The sequence below is a fragment of the Pinus tabuliformis genome, chromosome 7, assembly GCF_031772625.1.
Source record: "Pinus tabuliformis cultivar Carrire ecotype Pingquan chromosome 7, CPIR1, whole genome shotgun sequence".
Lineage (NCBI taxonomy): Eukaryota > Viridiplantae > Streptophyta > Pinopsida > Pinales > Pinaceae > Pinus > Pinus tabuliformis.
This window is the reverse complement of record NC_142293.1, coordinates 1650565090-1650585929: the sequence shown is the minus strand read 5'-3', so window position 1 is coordinate 1650585929 and position 20840 is coordinate 1650565090. Positions and strand designations below refer to the sequence as shown.

Genomic DNA, 20840 nt, shown 5'->3' with positions numbered 1-20840 from the left:
GGATTTCACCCCTCTTGGGCTACATCTCCTTGGTCCAGATTCCATGGCATGGGCTTTTGTAATAGCTCAAAATGGCAAAAATTGTTGTTTACAATGCTCTACTGCTCCTGAAACCTGCTTCAATGTGCTCAGAACCTCATAATCATATAAGAATGAATTTTTCTAAGCCAAAATTGGTCGAAATATGCCAAAGTTATGACCTCTTCAGTTTCTCCTAGGAAATCTCCACTAAAACTGGAAAAATTCCAGTTAATCCCTCTAATTTTGGTGAAAATCCCGAATTTATCGCACCGCCAAAAATATTCGCCAACTTAACTGTGCCATTAATTATGGATAACCATGATTAATTAAGGTTTAATATACAGTTAGCGCTAATTGCGCAGTTATCGTTAAGCTCTAGCCTCTGGTTATGCAGTATGGTCACATGTGGAGAGGGGGTTGGCCCGCAGGGATGACCCTCTCCTCCCCCAACTGCTAATTGTTTACTTAACAAATACAAATCGTAACCATAATATTGTAAGAACCACCGACGGAGTATAACAGTAAGACTGTGGGCTTGTGCAGGCGAGGTTGTGGGTTTGACTCCGCCGACCTGCCATAAAATTTTGCCACTGTGCATCGATACCAGGCCTTTGGGGAGGGACACGTGGTAGCCTCTGGGCTTGCCACATGTCTCATTATCATTGGTCCGCATCTGTCCAATGAAATCACACCAACTCATCAAACTGTAGAACAACCAACATGTGCCACTTGGCGAGACCTCATTGGTTGTTGACCAACCTTTAACCTGCATAGTCACCTGCCACGTTAGCAGTACGCACTATTGACTATGCAGTGACAATATATTTTTTTTAAATTCCTCTGTTTGGCAAAGCAGACCGAATACGATATACTTCTCATACGAGCTCCGTTTTGAGTGAAACAAGTTGCATTGGGATCATATCACCGAGATGGACGTCGTCGTTCAACTTTTGAGCACTTCGATTTTTGAGCTAAATACTGATCACCTGATCATTCCTCCCCACTGGAAGCCTTTTGGACCCCAACAGATACTATCAATTTTTCAGCAGGTGAGGGTACAACTCCTTCACCTTCTCAATCTGCATCCATTTGGCTTTAGAAGGATTTTGTCCCTTGAGCCCCACTCGAAGGTATTCAACATTCCCTCTCTTTGAAGTTTTGGTTCTTCTGTCAAGTATGAGATCTTGTTGTAGTTCATCAAGATATGTTGGCGAGAAATCATCTATTGATGGCATCTGAACATGCTCTCCTTGATCGTTAACCGAAGGAGGCTCAAACAATCTCAAATTCTCAACATTAACAACATAGTACATTTCCATATAAGGAGGAAAATATAGCTTAAATGCATTGTTACCAATATTTTCTAGAATTTTAAAAGGACCATAACGGTTTGGCTTCAGCGTTTTACCTTCCTCTTGAAGTCTCTCATTGCTAATATATAACAAAACTTCATCTTCAACTTGAAATTTATGATTGACATGGTGTTTTCCATGCCTTGCATTGTAGTTTCTTTGACTCTTTTCAAGCTGCTCTTGCACTCTATGATGTATCAACTGGATTTTCTCAATGAACTTCCTTGCCTTTTTTATCTCACTATGAACATCAATAGTGACATATTTCTCAAAGATGAAGTCCAATGTCGATCTTGGAAAGTACCCAAAACATACCTCAAATGGCGATGTGTTTTTGGAAGAATGCTTTGCCCTGTTGTATGCATGACGTATGTAATGCAACTGTTCATCCCACAACTTCGGATGTTTGCTACAATATCCTCTAAGAATATGAATTATTTTCGTGTTGACCACCTCGGTTTGTCCATCTATTTGCACATGAAATCTTGTACTCTTCTTCAACTTAGTGTCCATCATGTCCCACAAATTTGACCAAAAATTCCCAATAAATCGAGAATCTCGATCACTTACAATGGAAGTAGGAAGACCAAAATGAAACCAAATATTTTGAAAGAAAAGATGAGTTGTTTGTTCAGCTGTAATTTATTTTTACATGGTGTTAGAATACACATCTTGCTGAACCTGTCTACAAATACATACAAGCAATCATGACATTTCCTTGACAATGGAAGACCTCCTACAAAATCCATTGAGATACTCTCCCATGGACGTGAAGGTACTTGAAGTGGAGCGTACAATCCTAGTTTCCTATTTCTAGGCTTACTTATTGCACACAAATGACATCCTCTAATGAAGCGAGATACATTATCAAACATGTGTGTCCAATAACAATACCTTTGGAGATTCGCTATTGTCTTGCCTACACCAAAATGTCCAGAAATCAATGAAGTGTGTGCCTCCCTTATGATATTGTTTCTTTCTCCCTCTGGAATACATAACTTTCCCAAGTGATACAACAAATTTTTATGTACATGGTGATCTAACTCTTCAATTTGGTTTCCTTGCCTCAAGCTTGAATACACATCTTGAAACTCATTATCATATGCATATTGCTTAATGTAACTTTCATGTAAAACATAATTTTGCTTGAGTATAATAGATGAATTTACAATAGGCCTAGAAAACATATCAACTACCTCATTGTAGATTTCATTTTCTGTACTTGATAACCAAATGAAACTGTTGTAGAAAACACATCCATATGAAGTGTCTCAACTGTTGCAACTTTGATTGTGACTGTAAGTACTGCAATGGTTGATGGTCGGTCTGGATAATGGTCTCCTTCCCCATCAAATAGTGTCCCATTTTTTAAGACTTTGTACCAATGTGTAAATTTCTTTGTCATAAGTTGGATAGTTAGTCACAGCACCATTAAAATTTTTAGAATGAAATGAAATGGGCTTACCATGCTGCATAAGAACTTCTCCCATGGCGTAATCACTAACATCCATTTGAATCTCAAATGGTTGTCTAAGATCCGGAAGAGCCAATACCTGTGCTGATTTGATCTTTTGTTTTAAAGCATCAAATGATTTTTGATGTACATCTCCCCAATGGAAGACTTTCTTGACACTAGTCAATGCATGTAGTGGAGCTGCAATGGAAGAAAAATTAGCAATAAATTTCCTCCAATATTGTGTTTCCCCTAGAAAGATTCTTACCTTTGTAACTGTATTGGTCTTGGGCTAATTCACAATGACCTCAACCTTAGAGGGGTCTATCTTCAGCTCACCTCCTCCAACAATGTGTCCCAAATACACTAAATACGTCCTTCCAAATTCACACTTTGACATCTTTAAAAATAATTGTTCTTTTCTCAAGACATCAAGTACTTTGTTCACATGCATGACATGTTCATCTCTGGATTTGTTGAATATGAGAATATAATCTAAGTAAAAAATGACAAAATCATCTAGAAATGGTCTCAATACATCATTCATAACTCTCATGAAAGTTGCTGGAGCATTTGTAAGACCTAAAGGCATAACAAGCAACTCAAAAAATCCTTCTTTAGTTTTAAATGTGGTTTTCCAAATGTCCTCTTCATCTATTCTAACTTGATGATAACCACTTCTTAAGTCTAACTTAGTGAAATACTTTGCATACCTCAATTGATCAAGCAAATCATCAATCCTTGGGAGTGGATAACTATTCTTTACCGTTATCTTATTTAGTGCACGGAAATCAACACACATGTGGCAAGTCTCGTCCTTCTTTGGCACCAAGACAATTGGTGAACCACATGGCGAAGTAGATGGGTGTATGATACCTTTGTTCAGCAATTCTTGAATTTAATTCTTGATTGCCATTCTCTCCATGATCGACATGCAATACATGCCAATGTTTGGAAGTGGAACATCCTACTGCAACTATATCTCATGTTGAATTTCCCTCTTGGGAGGGAACCCCTTTGGTTCTTAAAACATCTCGCCATGCTTTCTTACCACATCAAACAAATCACATTTTAACTTATCATCACAACCTTCAAAGATTCATAACCTATCATTCTTTTTCTTGATCATGAGAAACACAAAATTTTACTTGCATTTACTAGTCTCTTCATCTTCCCTGCATTAACCAAAGAAATGTTTAACATTTTGAGATGGGCTCTCACAATATAATCCACTCCATATTTGGGCAATAGATATTTGTTCTCATGGAGATAAAATGCCACTTTCTTATCATACAAATATGGGCTCCCCAGAATAATTCCTGAAATGTCAAGTGGAACTACATCTAACTCAACTTCATCAATGAATTTTTCAGTAATGGCAAACCTGAATAAGAATTTCCTTGTAACTTGTAAATTTGCATTATTGACTATCCAACCCATGTGATATGGCATGTGATGAGGTACAGTTTTAAGGTTAATAATTTTTTCCAAGTCTTCTGAAATTAAGTTCGATTGTGACCCACTATCAAATAATGCATCAATCTTTGTATGATTTGAGATTACCCGTACATGGAACAATTCTATCCTTGATTCTTCATTTGGAGTGTTGTTGTGACTATGTGAGGAACTAGTGCTTGAAATAGCTTATTTTCCCTTTGTGACCATGGCTAAAATCTTGGTCTCATCGCTAGAATCGGATCCAAGATCATGTTATGTGGTAGCGGTCGTCTTTTGTTTCCCCTTATTGTTTGGTTTCTTAGGCCTTAGTTCGGGATGTAGTTTCCAACAGTGGGTTTCATCATGCCATTCTTTGGAACAATGTTTGCATATAGTTTTCTCCTCTTCTTTCTGTACACTTGCATTCTTTTTTCCTTTTCATTTTCCACCCTTCTCTTTCTCCTTACCCTTGAATGGATTCTTCTTACTACGCTCTTCCTAAATGTTCTTTCCTCTTGCTTCAAGGTGTGTGGCTTGCACACATACCTCATCTAAATTTCTTGGATTGAACATAAGGATAGTGTGTTTTAAGTAGGAATGTAAACCCCCAATATATTTCAAGAGACTATCTTGGGAATTCAAGTTTACTCCTAACAACAAAGCCCTTTTCCTAAACTCCTGGGTATAGTCTTGAACTGTTTGGCCCTTGAGTTGCCTAAAGTTTTGCCAACTCATAATGGTTGTTTGCATGTAGGCTAAAGGATAAAACTATCTTTTAATTGAAGAAACAAATTCAACCCAAGAAATGGATATCTTACCATGAATTCACATTTCCTCTTGAGTCTTTGCTTCCCACCAACCCACCAAACTAGTGATTCTCCTTCTAGCCTTAATGAAGCCAAATGGATCTTCATGTCCTCTTCTTAAAGGTTCTGAATTCTGTAATAAATCTCTAATTGTCAAATCCAATTGTCTAACTTCTTTGCATTTACCTCACCATTGTACATGCGAAGTTCAAACTTAATGTCCAATTTTAGTAAGGGAGTTTTTTCTTTTGGGGTTTTTGAATGAGTATGAACAGTTTTATGGTGGAAGTGGAAGATGATGTTGTTTGTGATGACGTAGATGATGAAGATGATGAAAATGGTGGAGATGGAGGAAGCTTTCCTCCACTACCCTTTGAATCCTTCTTTCCATCCTTTTTATCTTCTGAGCTTCCCTCTCCATGTGGGGACTTAGAAATCTCTCCAGCCATTCTAGTATTCCTCTCTTCATATAGGATTCTAACCATGTCAGTTAAACCATAGAAATATTTCTTGTATGCTTCCTATTCTGAAAGAACTTCAGTCTCTCTTGCTCCAGATATGATGGCTTTGGATTCGAGCTTAGCTTCTGGTACTGCTTGTACTTCCTCAATCTCAACTGAAGGTAAAACTTGAGGTGCTTTGTTATGAAACCGGCTCAAGACAAGATAGAAAGATAGATCAATGCCTTAGAATTCAACCTCTTCGAGGGGGAAACCTCCTTTACATTACATAAATGAACAATTCTTGGATGATACAAATGAAAATACCTCCTTTCTATATATAGGAGTCTAAGGGGTCATAACATAATCAGAGCCGACAAAACAATAATCATGTAAGGACACAATAATAACAATAGTGGGCTTCTATGTGGCACAATAGTAGCAATATGGGCACTACATGGGTACATCAATATAATAAGTGGGTTGTACTAATAACAATAAGGGGTTACACTAGTAGTATAGGGGCCTAACATGCCCCTCTCCTTCAAAAAGCATTGTCCTCAACGCTTGAGTAGTTCTTGATGCTTCTGTATAAAATTCTTGTCCTCCCATGTGGAATCTTCAGCGGGTAAGTTCTTCCACTTGATGAGATACTCTGAAATTGATCGATTTCGTAGCTGTCGGGTTCTTGTTTCTATGACTGCTCCAGGTTCCAATATGATTTTTCCTTCCTCTTCAATTTCTAGAAATATTGTTTGAATTGGGATCTTTTGCAACTTTTGAATAAGTGGCCATGCTTCTTCGTCCTTCTTCCATTCATCCCTTGCTTCGTTTATCCAATCTGGTTAGATAATATAAATAGCACAAAACAATGCTTCCACATCCTCATCCTTGAAGAGTCTTCCCATTCGGTAAGGTCGCCATTTTTTAAGTGCATGTAGTATTGCCAACATTTCCCTCTCATGAATATCTTGCTTGAGATGTAGCAGTAAAAATACCTAATCACCTACATCAAAACATTTTTCACTACGATATTGATCTACCTGTTGTTTCGTTTGATTTTGCACCGAAGTGGCATTATCCTTTAAAAGTTGGGGAACTTGTTGTTGATGCTCGATGTGATCTTTCTCTGCTTGAACCTTTTTCTTCTTGATATGTCCTTCTATCTATAGAGTTTGAGGAGTGGTAATTTCTTCCAATCCTTTACAAGATATGGTCGGATTCATTTCTTGATGCTTGATGTGATCTTTCACTTCTTGAACATTTTTCTTCTTGATATGTCCTTCTATCTTGATAGTTTGAGGAGTGGTAATTCTTGCCAATGCTTTACAAGATATGGTTTGATTCATTTATTCTTTCTCTGGGGTGAGGTACTAGCGTATATCCTCTTCTTTTGATGTTTCTTGATCCTTTTCTTCCTCCTCTTCATATTCTATGTAAAAAAATTTCTTCTCAGCACACTTATGACCTTTAGTGCATTTGCTATCACAATTGTAACAAAGCCCTTTTTCTCTTTTTTCTTCCAATTGTTGTGGTGTAACCCTTGTAGGTTGTGGGAGGCTAGGAGAAACAAAACTTCCATATTTATAGTTGTGAGGGGTATGCTTCCTGGTGTCCATAATTTTGCTTTCCACTATGTCACAAAGCCTTTTTACTCTTTCCAATTGTTGTGGTGTTGCTCTAAAGAAGGCGTTGCTCTTTGTATCCTCATAATGTGCTATCATTTCCTCTGTGAAAATTGACCATCTAACAAGTTTTTTATCAGAACAAAGCCCTTCATACCATAAAAATGATCTGGTTCTAAATATGAAGATGCAATACATACCTTTTGTAATAGGGTACACCATGTAGATCAAAATATTGCTCCATCTGAAGTATCCAATTTACCAGATCCTTGCCATCAAACTTCCTCATCTTGCTTTTTCTTGATTTTAGGAGCTCGATATTGAAATGAATGTAAATCTATACTTTTGGATCTTTAAGTTCTGAAATTTCTACCTATAGTAGCCCTCTGCGTCCTCTTTCCAATGCCACCAGTCTGATGCAAATTGGATTCTCAAAGAAAGAGTTATGCACAATCTCCCAAGATGACCTGATTATAGAACTTTCCAGAAGAGCGAACTTGTATGAAGTGCCACGTGTCACTGTTTCGATATTTGGCTCTGAAAAATATATAAAAGAAATTACAATCCGTCCTATTTCTGTACCTTCTTCCGAAATTTCAATCCAATGCTCAGAGAGAAAGTTATGACGATTTTCCCCAGGTCACCTATTTGGAATGTAATTCGGGAGTCTGCAAAAAGACCAACTTCCTCAGATCATATCTCCACAAATATAGTGCGAAAAGATCTGAAATTCAGACCCGAGATTCAGCGCGATTTCTTCTTAAATGATTTTTTTTTTAGCTTCTAAAACGTCGCAGAAAAAATTTATAGTGAAATTGCCACGATGACCTGTTTGGAGCAGCGAAACCTTAGAATCCAAAGCTCTGATACCAAATGTTATGAAACCAGCTCAAGAAAAGATAGAAAAGATAGATCAACGCCTTAAAATTCAGCCTCTTCGAGGGGGCAACCTCCTTTACATTACATAAATGAAAAATTCTTGGATGATACAGATGAAAATACCTCCTTTCTATATATAGGAGTCTAAGGGGTCATAACATAATCAGAGCCGACATAACAATAATAATGTAAGGGCACAATAATAACAATAGTGGTCTTCTATGTGGCACAATAATAACAATATGGGCACTACATTGGTACATCAATATAATAAGTGGGTTGTACTAATAACAATAAGGGGCTACACTAGTAGTATAGGGGCCTAACATGCTTCAAGTGCAATTGGGATTGAAACTTTGGGTGGAGATTGTGGCCTTGTGGCTCTCCTTATTCTAGGAATTACCTAAGGATTTACAACCAATAGTTTCCTTTCTCATCTCTGCAACTTTAACCTTGTAAGCATCACAAATTTGCAACCATTAAAACCCTACTTGCACAAACTCAAGAAATTAGGCCAATAACCTTTGCTCTGATACCAACTTGATCTGTATTTGAATGTTAGTTTTGATGTGTTAATTTCAACTTCAGAATTAAAAACAATTTCTAATCATTTTCTTTATGTGCATAGGTTTCCTTTATTGTGTTTATGAATGTAAGAGGTAAATTTGTAAAGTTTTATGTCAAATTCATGAGCAAAATAACATGTAAATAGAATGTTGAATAGTAGCAAACAAATATACAACAAACCATAAAAATGAACACTTAACATACTGTTTTGATAAATGAGTTCACCCCTCCTGGGGTACATCTCCTTGGTCCAACTTCCATAGCTTGAGCCTCTGTATTAGCTCAAAATGGAAAAAGTGTTTCTTACGATGCTCTACTGCTCCTAAATCCCGCTTCAATGTGCTAAGAACCTAAAAATCCTCGAGGAACGACTTTTTCTGAGCCAAAATTGGTCAAAATATGCCAAAGTTATGGCCTCTTTAGTTTCTCCTAGAAAATCTCCACTAAAACTGGAGAAACTCTAGTTAATCCCTCTAATTTTGGACAAAATCCCGAATTTATCGGACCGCCAAAAAATATCCGCCAACTTAATTGCACCATTAATTATGGATAAGCATGATTAATTAATGGTTAATATTTAGTTAGCACTAATCACACGGTTATCGTTAAGCTCTAGCCTCCAGTTATGTAGTATGGTCACATGTGTTAAGGGGGCTGGCCCTCTCCTCCCCCAACCGCTAAGTATTTACATAACAAATACAAATCGTAACCATAGTATTGTAAGAACCACTGACATCGTATAACGGTAAGACTGTGGGTTTCTGTGGGAGAGGTCGCGGGTTCGACTCTATTTGACCTGGCATAACATTTTCCCACTGCGCGCTAATACCATGCCTTTGGGGAGGGACACGTCGCGACCTTCGAGCTTGCCACATGTCTCCTTCTCATTGGTCCTCATATGTCCAATGAAATCACACCAACTCATCAAACTATAAACCAACCAACATGTGCCACTTGGTGAGACCTCACTGATTGTTGACCAACCTTTGACCTGCACAGTCACCTGCCATGTCAGTAGTATGGACTTTTGACTGTGCACTGACTATATTTTTCTGTTTAAATTCCTCTATTTGGCAAAGTCGACAGAATGCAATATCTTTCTCATACGAGCTTCGTTTTGAGTGAAACGAGTTGCGTTGGGATCATATCACCGAGACGGACGCAATCGTTTAGGTTTTGAGTGATTTTGAGAACTTTTATTTTTGAGCTAAATATTGATCACCTGATCACCAGGAGATCTTGTCCCTGGATGCACATGTGCTAAGGCCCAGAGAGCATATAGGAAGCTAAAGATGCTCCCATGCTAACCTGAAGGGAGCGTCCAGAGGTTTCACTACTGTTGACCATCATCCAAAGCTTTATGAAGCTATTTGAACTCTGAACCAAGATGTTTTTGACATATTTTTCCACTGTAATTTGATTTTTGAAGTTGTTGGGTTAAATTTTTGATCACATAAAAATAAAGTATTGTGCATGAAATCGGATGGTCACAAATGTGTTGCAGATAAAAAGATCTACAAGTACGAAAATATTGAATGTTTTCCATAACATGAACATGCAGACTGAACTTATGTTTGCAAGTGACCGGGACATACATATAGATATGTCACTATCTTTGTGCTACAAGAGGTTGGCGTGATTTGGCTGCTTGATATAGATGAACAATGGTTTTTCATGATGTTTGACATAACTTGAATTGATTATTGAGATATGCTTTAACTATAGATCTCTCTACGATAGCTAATTTGGACTTGACTTGATGTCTAATGATGTGATTTGATGATTTTTGATTTTTTGTCTATTCTATGTGGGCATAATAACTTATGTGGGTATTCAGAAAATTTATTTTGTATTGGCCTCCTCATTCCTAGCACAATGTTTGACGTACTAATAGTTGTGATTCAACATAAAAATGGAAACTGCATGAATCATCCTTGGTGTATGCATTTGCACCTAGTGACAAAAATAACTTGCATTATGATTATGAGAATGAATTGATAAAGTTTGGATTGGTATTACATGGTTGATTACATCTTGTTGGCATAATAATAAATGAAGTAAAGAATTGATATGTGCTCCACCTGTCTCCTAGTTGATGTTGTGATGTTGATGACTTTGATAATAATTGTGATCTGACTTCTAAGATTTGATAAGCTGACTCTATTGATGTTATGGCACAACATTGATTTATGTAAGGCTAATTATGTTGGCTTGATAAGTCATCATGCTTGTAGAGAGAATTTCTCCCCAATTTAGATATGTCCATCGTGGACAGTCATTTGATGAAGTCAGGATGATGAGTTCCAAAGTATGGCTTTGATTTTGACTATGGTTTTGGTTTTATAACCTAATGGTCTACTCTTGACAGATGAAGAGCCTTTGATGATCTAAGTAAGAGGGAGATGGCCTATGAATCCGGAAATGATGTTTCATGGCATGATAAATCGATTTCTGGAATTTGGGAAATAAATTCCATATTGCAAAGCTATTGGAAAATGTTTTTGAATAATGAAAATGTAAATCCTTGGATACTCTGATTTGAAGTTCAAATATGTTGTTGAACTTGACATGGAATCCGATAGTTGTTTGAAGCATTGATGTTCTATTTTGAACATCCATATATATATATATATATGATGTGCATAGAACCTGAATAAATTCATGATTGACTTGCTTCATTCACATAGAGTTGCCATTGAGCATGCTTTGAAATATCTGCATGAGATATACTATTTTTTAGGTTGAGATATTTCTCCTATGATATGTGACTACATGGATGTATTGTTGATATTTGAGATTATTGTTGATAAGCACAAGTTAGATGCTGCTCTACATCTACCATGATATCTTAGATGAGAGGTCCATATTGCAATTGAGGATGAGTACAATCTTGTTAGCATGGCTAGCTGTGAGGCAGGATGAAGAAGCTCCTTAGAGATTTGTTTGAGCATGATATGGACATGAAATACTCTCATACATTGAGACAGCGCAGTTATTCGAAACAAGATCAGACTTGTGGTTGTCACCTCCTTGAGAGGGAGGATGATTATGGTATCCTTTTGTGATATATATGATTATAAATGATCTCACATGATATTTGATTTGATGTTCCATATGAACAGGAATTTGGAAAAAACTGCTATTGAGACAAGTTGATACCATATTTGAGTATAATGAGACTAGTGTTGATTGACGACACTTAGCGAACTCTTCCCCCTATTTGAGTTCCTAGGGTGCGGAATTGAGATGGAGGGCTCCTGGGGTTGAGGTAACTCTAGACAATAGGGTGTTACCCCTATCTGTTACCCATAGGGATGAGGATGTTGCTCCCCTATCTTTATAGGGTCAGAGAATGCTACTCCCTTGTCTGGTGTTTGCAGAGTATACCCCACTTGGCATCATACCCGCAATCAAGTCTTGTTGGGAATACAACTCCTCGTTTGGCCAATGAATTGAGAGTGTACAACCCAAGGAGAATATGATGCACGTGTTCTACCACATGACTAGTGAGAGTCATTGTTGGGAAGATCGGTAAGAAATAGGATTGGGTTAAGAGCTACTCCCTTTTTGAGATTCCGGGTTGAGGGTAAGATCCCCGATGAGATCACAGGGTCGAGACATGCTCCCCTGTGTGTTTGGATATCTTATTGCTAGATATGGGGTTGTAGACGTATAGACCCCCCATGAGATTTCGAGTCGATATGTGCTCCCTCATGTGGTTCCAGGTTGAGATGTGCTCCCTGATGATATGTTCTTTGATGACGATCGATGATGATATTCTAGATAGCAGTCTGTTGGCAGAGATTCCAGGTAGTAGGCTGATGGATAGAGGGTGGTAGCTTGATCTCCCCTACGGTAACAAATTCTTCTTCTTCTAGATCCAAGAATGTTCAGCATATGAGCAGGAACAATCAAGAGATAAGAAGGAATAAGCAAAGGATTGATCGATATGTACAATGATGATTTGTGATGATGAGACATTAGAGATTATGGCATGATGACTACATGACAGAGATGATCCGTTATGATACATGGTGACACTTGAATCTTGGCAAGTGGAATTCTCCTTAGTTTAGAGGGAGTGTTAATTTTTGCAAATGTGGTCAAATTCCACCTTGGACAGCTCAAATCACTAACATGATGATTTCATTATATTCCTATTTTCGAGAGGACCAAAATTGACATAAAGATCACCCAATTTGGTCAAGCAGAAGTTGAGTTATGAATTATTTTATTCTTACATGTATTATGGAATGCGTCGGCCCTAACCACATGGGTAACTGCTTAGGTCAGCCTTAACCTCAAGTGGACCATCATGAAAGCTATAAATAGAAGAGACCTCAAGCTCATTTGTACACATTCAATCTATCTATCTTCTCTTCTCTTTTTGTCTTGATTCACACAGGTTCGACGGAAGGAGTTCGCACAAGGGTTTGAAATCATAGACGTAAGGTTCACTTTGACTTAGGGTTTTCTGATCCCCACATGTTGGCAGGGAACTGGGCATTTTAGTCCCTGGATGCTAGCACACATGCTTATGGGAGCGTCCACGAAGCCTTGGACATTGGCACAATGAGTTATGGGAGCGTCTAAGGCTTGAGGGTCATATTAGGTTGTATTAGTTCCTGGATCCTCGCAAAGAGTGGTCCTGAGAGCGTCTGGGATGCCATATATGCTTGCACAACAGCCTTATGAGATCGTCCAAGGCTTGAAGTAGGCTGGGTATGTTTGACCCCGGATGCCCTCATCCAGTTCACTTAGGAGCGTCTAGATCTGTTCCAAACATAATCATCCAGTTATGTAGAGAGCGTGGAGATCTACTATAGACGCTCGCACAACTCCTCCTCACTGCATCCGAGACTCATGGATGAAATTTATGTATTCTGAGGTTTCCGCTCAGTATTCAGCGATGTTCGACACAGTGACAGTAGTATCTAGCAATTGTCTACAGTTAGTGACAAAATATTACAGTCATCAGAATTAGGGTTTTGCTTTTCAAGCATGATTAGATTTGTTTCATGGATATCATAGTTGTTTTTTTGCATAGATAAATTTATGGATCATTGTACTCTCTTTTGTTGAATCATTTGATGATGATCTAAGAAGAAGAATATTTGCAAGGGTTTTCCCGATAGTTTGTTTTTCCCTGGTCTCGGACCAATCCTAGTGTCTCTATGTGTGTGCATGTAGGTTTCTTCCATTGTTCCTTTATGTTTCGCTACATTGATGATGATGATTTTTTTCTTTCTATATAATTGCATATGGTAATGGATAATGGTGTAGCTTTGAATTATGTAACGATGATATGGGGTGAACTTAATGTATTAATGATGAAATGCAATTATCAAAGCAAAGAACAATGTATCCCTATGAAAAATTAACAGGTCCATGTGTGTGATCCAAATATTTAGAAGTGGGTGACTTCTGGCTTGTTGCTGCTCCATGCATTAAAGGGAGTTTAATCCTTGACATTGTGAGGATATACATTTTGAATGTAGTTAGCATAGTTATGTGCCTCATCCCATAACTTGGAAGGAAGAGACCTTCCATGCAACATGGAAGTGGTCATCTCTTTTAGGGATCTATTATTTCGCTTGTCTACTTCGTTCTACTACATAATGTATGGTATTCAATATTGTAGTTGTATACTAGCCTCTAAACAAAGATGTTGAAAATTTCAATTCACATATTCCCCCCCATTTTATGTGTGGAGGATATTGATATTCCTCCCAGATTGACTTTGAATAAGAGCTTTGAAGTCTTTGAGATTCTAAAAAACTTTAGACTTCTTCCCGAGAAGATACACCAATGTATCATGGGAAATCATCAATGAATGTAAGCACACACCTTGCCTTGCTAATAGATGGGTCACATGATATCACCATGGATGAGATCTAAGGGAGAGGAGGCCTTCCAAGCCTTTTCTTTTGCAAACTTCTCTTTAAGATGTTTTCCAAGAACACATCCTTGAAAAACTCCTTTTGAAAAGTATATGTCGGGCAAGCTAGTGACCATTCCCTTCTTGTAGAGTTGTTGCATGTATTTGAAGTTTCAATGACCAAACCTCTCGTGCCAGAGTCTATTATCATCAACAACATGTTTTAGTAGTAGAAAAGAATCATATTTAGCAATAAACTTACTAAACATATACAAACAATACTGATGATTTTCCTCACCAACAACAATCTTGGAGTTGTCATGTATGTCATATATGGTTATATAATTAGGTGTGAATTCTACTCTTTTTATTGTGCTTGAGTGTCACATCTGATAAACAAAGAGTAGATTCTCGAAGGGTTGTGTAAAAATCAATACTTTCTAAAAACTTCCATGTTGGAGTTATACTCTCCCTCTTCTAGTGACCTCTATTAGAGTATCATTACCCATGGGAGGACTCTGCATGCAGAAATATAAGATAGTTTATTTTTTTGTGGATACAGTATGATGGGAAGCGCTTGAATCCATTATCCATGTGTCGGGAGAAGAACGAATAGTAATTAAAGCATGAGAATTACTGCTTTTGTCTAGCGGTTGGTCACTCAACTTCATCTTGGCATTCTTGGGAATGTATTCCCCAAGATTGTTATGTTGAAGTGATTTTTCCATGAGATATATTGTCTTCTTCATGCATAATGATTTGTGGTGATAGTTGTGGTTGTAGTAAGTACATTTTTACTTCCCCTTTCTTTCCCTTTTCACCTTTGCAGCAGGAGGAATCATCAAAGGGTTTGGAATTGTCTTCCTTCTTTTGTTCAATTTACAACTTGCCCTTTCCTTTCTGCTTGGACTTTGGATTAAATGTGTTGCCATTCTCATGTATAACAAGTGTGTGCGCATTGGAACCCTTGATTGTCCCCATTTTGATGAGCTTATATTACTCATTCATTAGGGAATCAAAATGATCCAAATAAGGCATTTTCCACGCCGCTCATGAAGTAAATTTCATTATATGGAATGTTGAGATTAACACAACATACTCTGGAACAAGTTTTGCCAAAATAGAAGGGATCAATTGGTTGTGTTGATTTGAATTGTTAATGCCACATTCCTTTGGTTGAAGAAGAAGGGACTTGAACTTTGTAAAGAAGTCCTGGATGTTTTCAAAGCTTCTTAGATCCAAGGAATTCAACTCTGCTTTGAGCATGTGACCTCTCATTTCATCCTACTTTCCAAAGAGAGATTCCAACTTTGTCCAAACTTCATTTGGAGTTGTACAAACTTCAATGTGAAACAACAGCTATGGGGACAACGACACACTAATAAGGTCATATGACTCATCCACACAATTAAGATACCTATTTTTCTCGACAGTTGATGTTGGCTCAACCTTTGTAACCATTGTTATTAGGTACAAGTCTTTGCATCTGAGATAATGATTATTCTTTAGCTTCCACTTGAAATAGTTATATCGTGTGAGAAGAATTGTCGATGAGAACTCCATTTTTTTCTCACTATTTCTTCCTCTTGAACTTGCAAATAAAATGAAAATGCATTTTCTCCTACCAAAAAACTCACTTTAATACCATGTAAAAGTTTGGTAGTGAACCTAGCTAACCAAAAATCACACAAAGTTTGCAAGAGGAAAAAAAACAAAAACAACCTTGAGAGAGAAAAAATAAATTAAAATAAGTAAAAACTTACCTAATATACTTTGCATAAGTGAATTAATGAGTGAAAGAGATGTGTATAGCTAACGAAAAATCAGACAAGAGGGAGAAAAAAAAAACAACCTTGAGAGATAAAAAATGAATTAAAATAAGTAAAGACTTACCTAATATACTTTGCATAACTGAATTAATGAGTGAAAGAGATGTGTAGAGATATCCATATTTATGGAAACATCCATGCAATTAAAGAAACATTAATAGTTAAAAATAACATACATCTCCAATAAAAAAGCATCGCCAATATATGGAGGACCGTTTTCGAGAGGCGAGACAAAAAGTGAGCTCTATCGCTGAAGAAATGTTCTAAATAACGCAGATGTAAACTGTACATTCGTGAGACTATCCTTCAACTGAGATTTCCACGACTCATTACCATGGTTGTGTTGTGAATTTAAAGGGAGCGTGGTCGCATTAATTCTAGAGAAATAGAACTTATTTGAATAAGATCCCCCATCTTCTTGTCTTGACGATATCGAAGTTTGTTCAAAGAAATACTTTGTTTCTCAGTTTACCATCTGACTCTTTTCTGGGCGAGGGAAATATGCAACGTTTTTGTTGTTTACGCTTAGGGGCTATAAGCGTGGTCAAAGTTCCTAAACATTTTTATTTAGGAATAAGGATTTTTTTTTTTAATCATTTATATTGATAACTTAAATTTAACAAATGGATATATGTTTTATTGTTTTTATACCTGACGGATTAATATATATGTAAGTTTAAAGAATCTTTTATAGTTATAAAAAATGGATTAAATAAAATAGAATTGAAAAGTAAGATTAAAAAAGTAATATTAAAGAAACTAGGATTAAATGATAACACTAAAAAAAGCTCACATTATTGTAAAAAGATATAATTTAAGTTATTTTTAATGGAAACGACATTATTTCACATAGAAAATGTGAAGTACCAATGATTGTTTTTTTGGGTTTTTATCTTATTCCTTAAATAGTAATTTATTCTCATTTATCTAACAAAATTAAACAATTATTCACATATTATATGGTATTTTCTACTTACCATCATTCCATATTAATAATTTTAAATATTTGAAAAAATATTTTTTAAATTCTATTGGGTTTTTATGACTTCTTAATTTTCTATACTTATTATTTATTTAATAAAGTTTAAACTCGGTTTTAGATTATATAAAATAATTAAAAATACTAATTTATGATGTTGGTTAATATTTTAAAAATGTTGATTAAGGTTTAGGTTAATGTGTCAAAATATTTTAGTTTGAGTGGTTTGGTGAATAGTTTATTTCTTTAGTTATGTAGGTTCAAGCCTATATAAACATGTTGTAAATGCTCTGATTATAACATTTATGAAATAATTGAATCTAGTGTAATAGTGACGACACATAAATATAGTAACAAAACACTTTTTTAAATATTTGTATTAAAAAATAAGATTAAGGAAAGCACAAACTATTGTAAAAGGATATAATTTAAGCTGTTTTTGGTGGAAAAAAAATTCTTACATTTCCATCCTATCCATTAAATATTACTTTATTCTCATATATTTAACAAAATGTAAATGTAAACGTAGGGAAACAATCATTAACTTAATATATTGTACTTAATATTTACCATCATTCCACATTAATTAATTTAATTACTTGAAAAATATTTTTTAAATGCTATTTGGTTTTCATGATTTCATAATTATTTGGATACTTCTTATTATTCATTCAACAGAGTTTAAACTCTATTTTAGATTATGTAAAAAAAAATAGTTTTTTAACCATGTTGTAATTAATACTTTAAAATGTTGATTAAGATTTGGGTTAATGTGTTAATGTGTCAAAAGATTTTAGCTTGAGTAGTTTGGTGACTAGTTTGTTTATCTAGCTATGTGAGTTCAAGCCTCTGTAGACATGTTTTAAATGCCCAGCTTATGACATTTATAAAATAATTGAATTTGGTATGAATCTTGTGTAATAGTGACAACAAATAAATATAGTAAGAAAATATCTCTTTGCATATTTGTATTAAAAAACAAGATTAAAGAAAGCTCACACTATTGTAAAAAGATATAGTTTAAGCTATTTTTAATGAAAATAATACTATTCCACACAACAAATGTTAAGTACGATGTAGTGAGTCATGGTTGGTTTCTTGAGTTTCCATCTTATCTATTAAATATCACTTTATTTTCACCATTTCACATTAATAATTTTAAATATTTAAAATATATTTTTTTAAATGTTATTTGGTTTTCATGACTTTTGAATGGTTTGGATACTTTTTCTTATTCATTCTATAAAGTTTAAACTCTATTTTAGATTATATAAAATAATTAAAAAAAATCATTTATAAGATTGTGATTAACCATTTAAAAATATGTGACGTCCAAATATATACACATGTTCTTTATAGATGTAAATGGGCTAATTGTGTTATCTATGAAATAATCTAAAGACAACTGCTAAATATTGTAAGAAACCAATATTTTTAATTATTGTAATGCAGATTTTTGTGATTCATTATTTATACTAAGTATTTTTAAAAACTAATCACATATAAAAACCAATATTTTTACTTATCAAGCTTATGGATTCATGATTTATACCAAGTATTTTTAGAAAATAATCACTTATAAAAATCAATATTTTTAATGATCAGACTTTTGTGATTCATAATTTATACCAAATTTTTTTTTGAAATAACCATATTTTAAAATCTTGCTATCATTCATCATCAAGATAATCCTGATAATTATACCAAATATTTTTTCCGAAATAACCACATATAGATTTTAAAGTCCGTCAATTATGATGATGAACCACAGTGATATGTGATTACTTCCAAAAACGTACTTGGTATAAATATTTTTAATTATTTTTGTGCCTCACTTTGAATTTTTTATTTTTTTCAAAAAATATTAATTATATCTATACCATTAACTGAAAGGCCATTGTGCTAACTATTTCTTTGTAATTACATTAATGACGTAATTTCGATTTGATTAATTATTTTTGTAGCATTAAGTATTGTCGTGGTGCTATCTTTTACCGCGTATTCAAATTAATTATGTAAGATTCGGATTGATTAATTATTTCTGTACGATTATGTGTAGGGCGTGGGCTAACTTTTTCCGCGTATAATTACATAGTTTCGCTGAACGAAGTCACGCGCTTCTTTTTTAATGGCGCGTTAAATGGAAGCTACGCACCACCCTTTTCAAATTCACGGCACAGCGCATGACAGCCAACATCGGGCACCGTGGAAATCACGACTCCAGGGAATTTTTATCGTAAATATATGGTTAGAAGCTTCGAGAGAGGGGTTGTGCTGTCAATTTGGGGGAGTTTCGGCGAATGAACAACAAGTTTCCTTCTCTTAGCTTTACGCGTTAAATGAAGGTTACACTGCAGCACCTTTAAATTCATGGCACAGCTAACACAAGACGTCGTGGAAATCACTCCCTCGAGATTTATTTTGAGCCCTGATTTTCTAAATTGTGTGCTCTGCAAACATTCTTGTTTATTAAACGCACTCTATCTTGCCTAGTATTGTAGTTTGCTAAGAGTTTCACCTAGCTTTTGGTGCAGATTCGGATTTTCATTTCAAAATTGTTTTCGACCCATTCTGTTAAATGGCGATTACCAAGATGACAGCAACAGCTGATATGCAGTGGTTGGAAGTCTCCCCTCGGCAGAAGCTGTGTGTGAGGGGACGGCGTCCTTTCGAGAAAAAGCTGCTACCGATAGCAGAAGAGCGCAGTCTCAGCAACGGCGAGCTCATGGATGGTCTTCGCTCTGCTTTTCCCGCGGTCTGTACCTTCAAATCAGAGACGGATAATATAAGATTGGTGTCGGTGGAGTGTTGAAATTTTTTTTCGCCCATTCTGAAACATTCAGATTACAAAGTTATTTCTAGGAATCGATATAGGATTTGGACGGTCCATTTGCTGCACCGATTTCAATTTGTATTGTATAAAGCAAAAAATATTTCTCCTCTGAAAATTATTCTTTTAATCCTCATATGCACTGCAAGTTCAGATCAATATGTGTTAATATTTCGTAATGGAATTTGATTTCACTGGAAAGAAAATGCCGAAAAAGCAGTGGATTCCTAATTTTTTCTTTTTATTTTTTGAGTTTATTATTATTATTATTATTAATCTCATTTCATTTCATGGATTCTATGGCTTCTCTTCAATTGTGTGCCTTCCCATTCATAGATGTTCAGAAACCTCGAGGCATTTTTTTTTTCAACTCATTGAGTAAGTTTCAAGAATATATAGTTATCAAAGAGCCTAGAACTTAACACAACACAACTTGGTATTTACATGGCCGGATAATGATTTTATACATCATGATGAAGGTTCTTGAATGTTGATGGTGATGGCTTTCTGAGGAAGCTAATTGAATTCTCGAACCTGAATTTTCTAGAAGAAACTAAATAGCACATTAAATGCAGACAGTGGTTGGAATTAATGTTTTGCAATATTTTCCTTAATTCCAACTATATGACAAATACACAAAATACGCTATAGCACAATACATACAACACATACATTGACATGTTTGTTGGTCACTACGCTTACAACATAATTTGGATTTTCTACAATACACTAATTGATAACACA

At 35.6% G+C, this 20840-nt stretch overlaps 1 protein-coding gene across 1 annotated transcript; it reads left to right on the top strand.

Moving 5' to 3' along the window:
• The first annotated feature begins 19656 nt into the window (after positions 1 to 19656).
• On the top strand, positions 19657 to 20243 carry LOC149254744 (uncharacterized). Its single transcript, XM_089457077.1, has one exon. The coding sequence runs from the start codon at positions 19845 to 19847 to the stop codon at positions 20076 to 20078; it is 234 nt and encodes a 77-aa protein (XP_089313203.1). The 5' UTR covers positions 19657 to 19844; the 3' UTR covers positions 20079 to 20243.
• Positions 20244 to 20840: the final 597 nt, after the last annotated feature.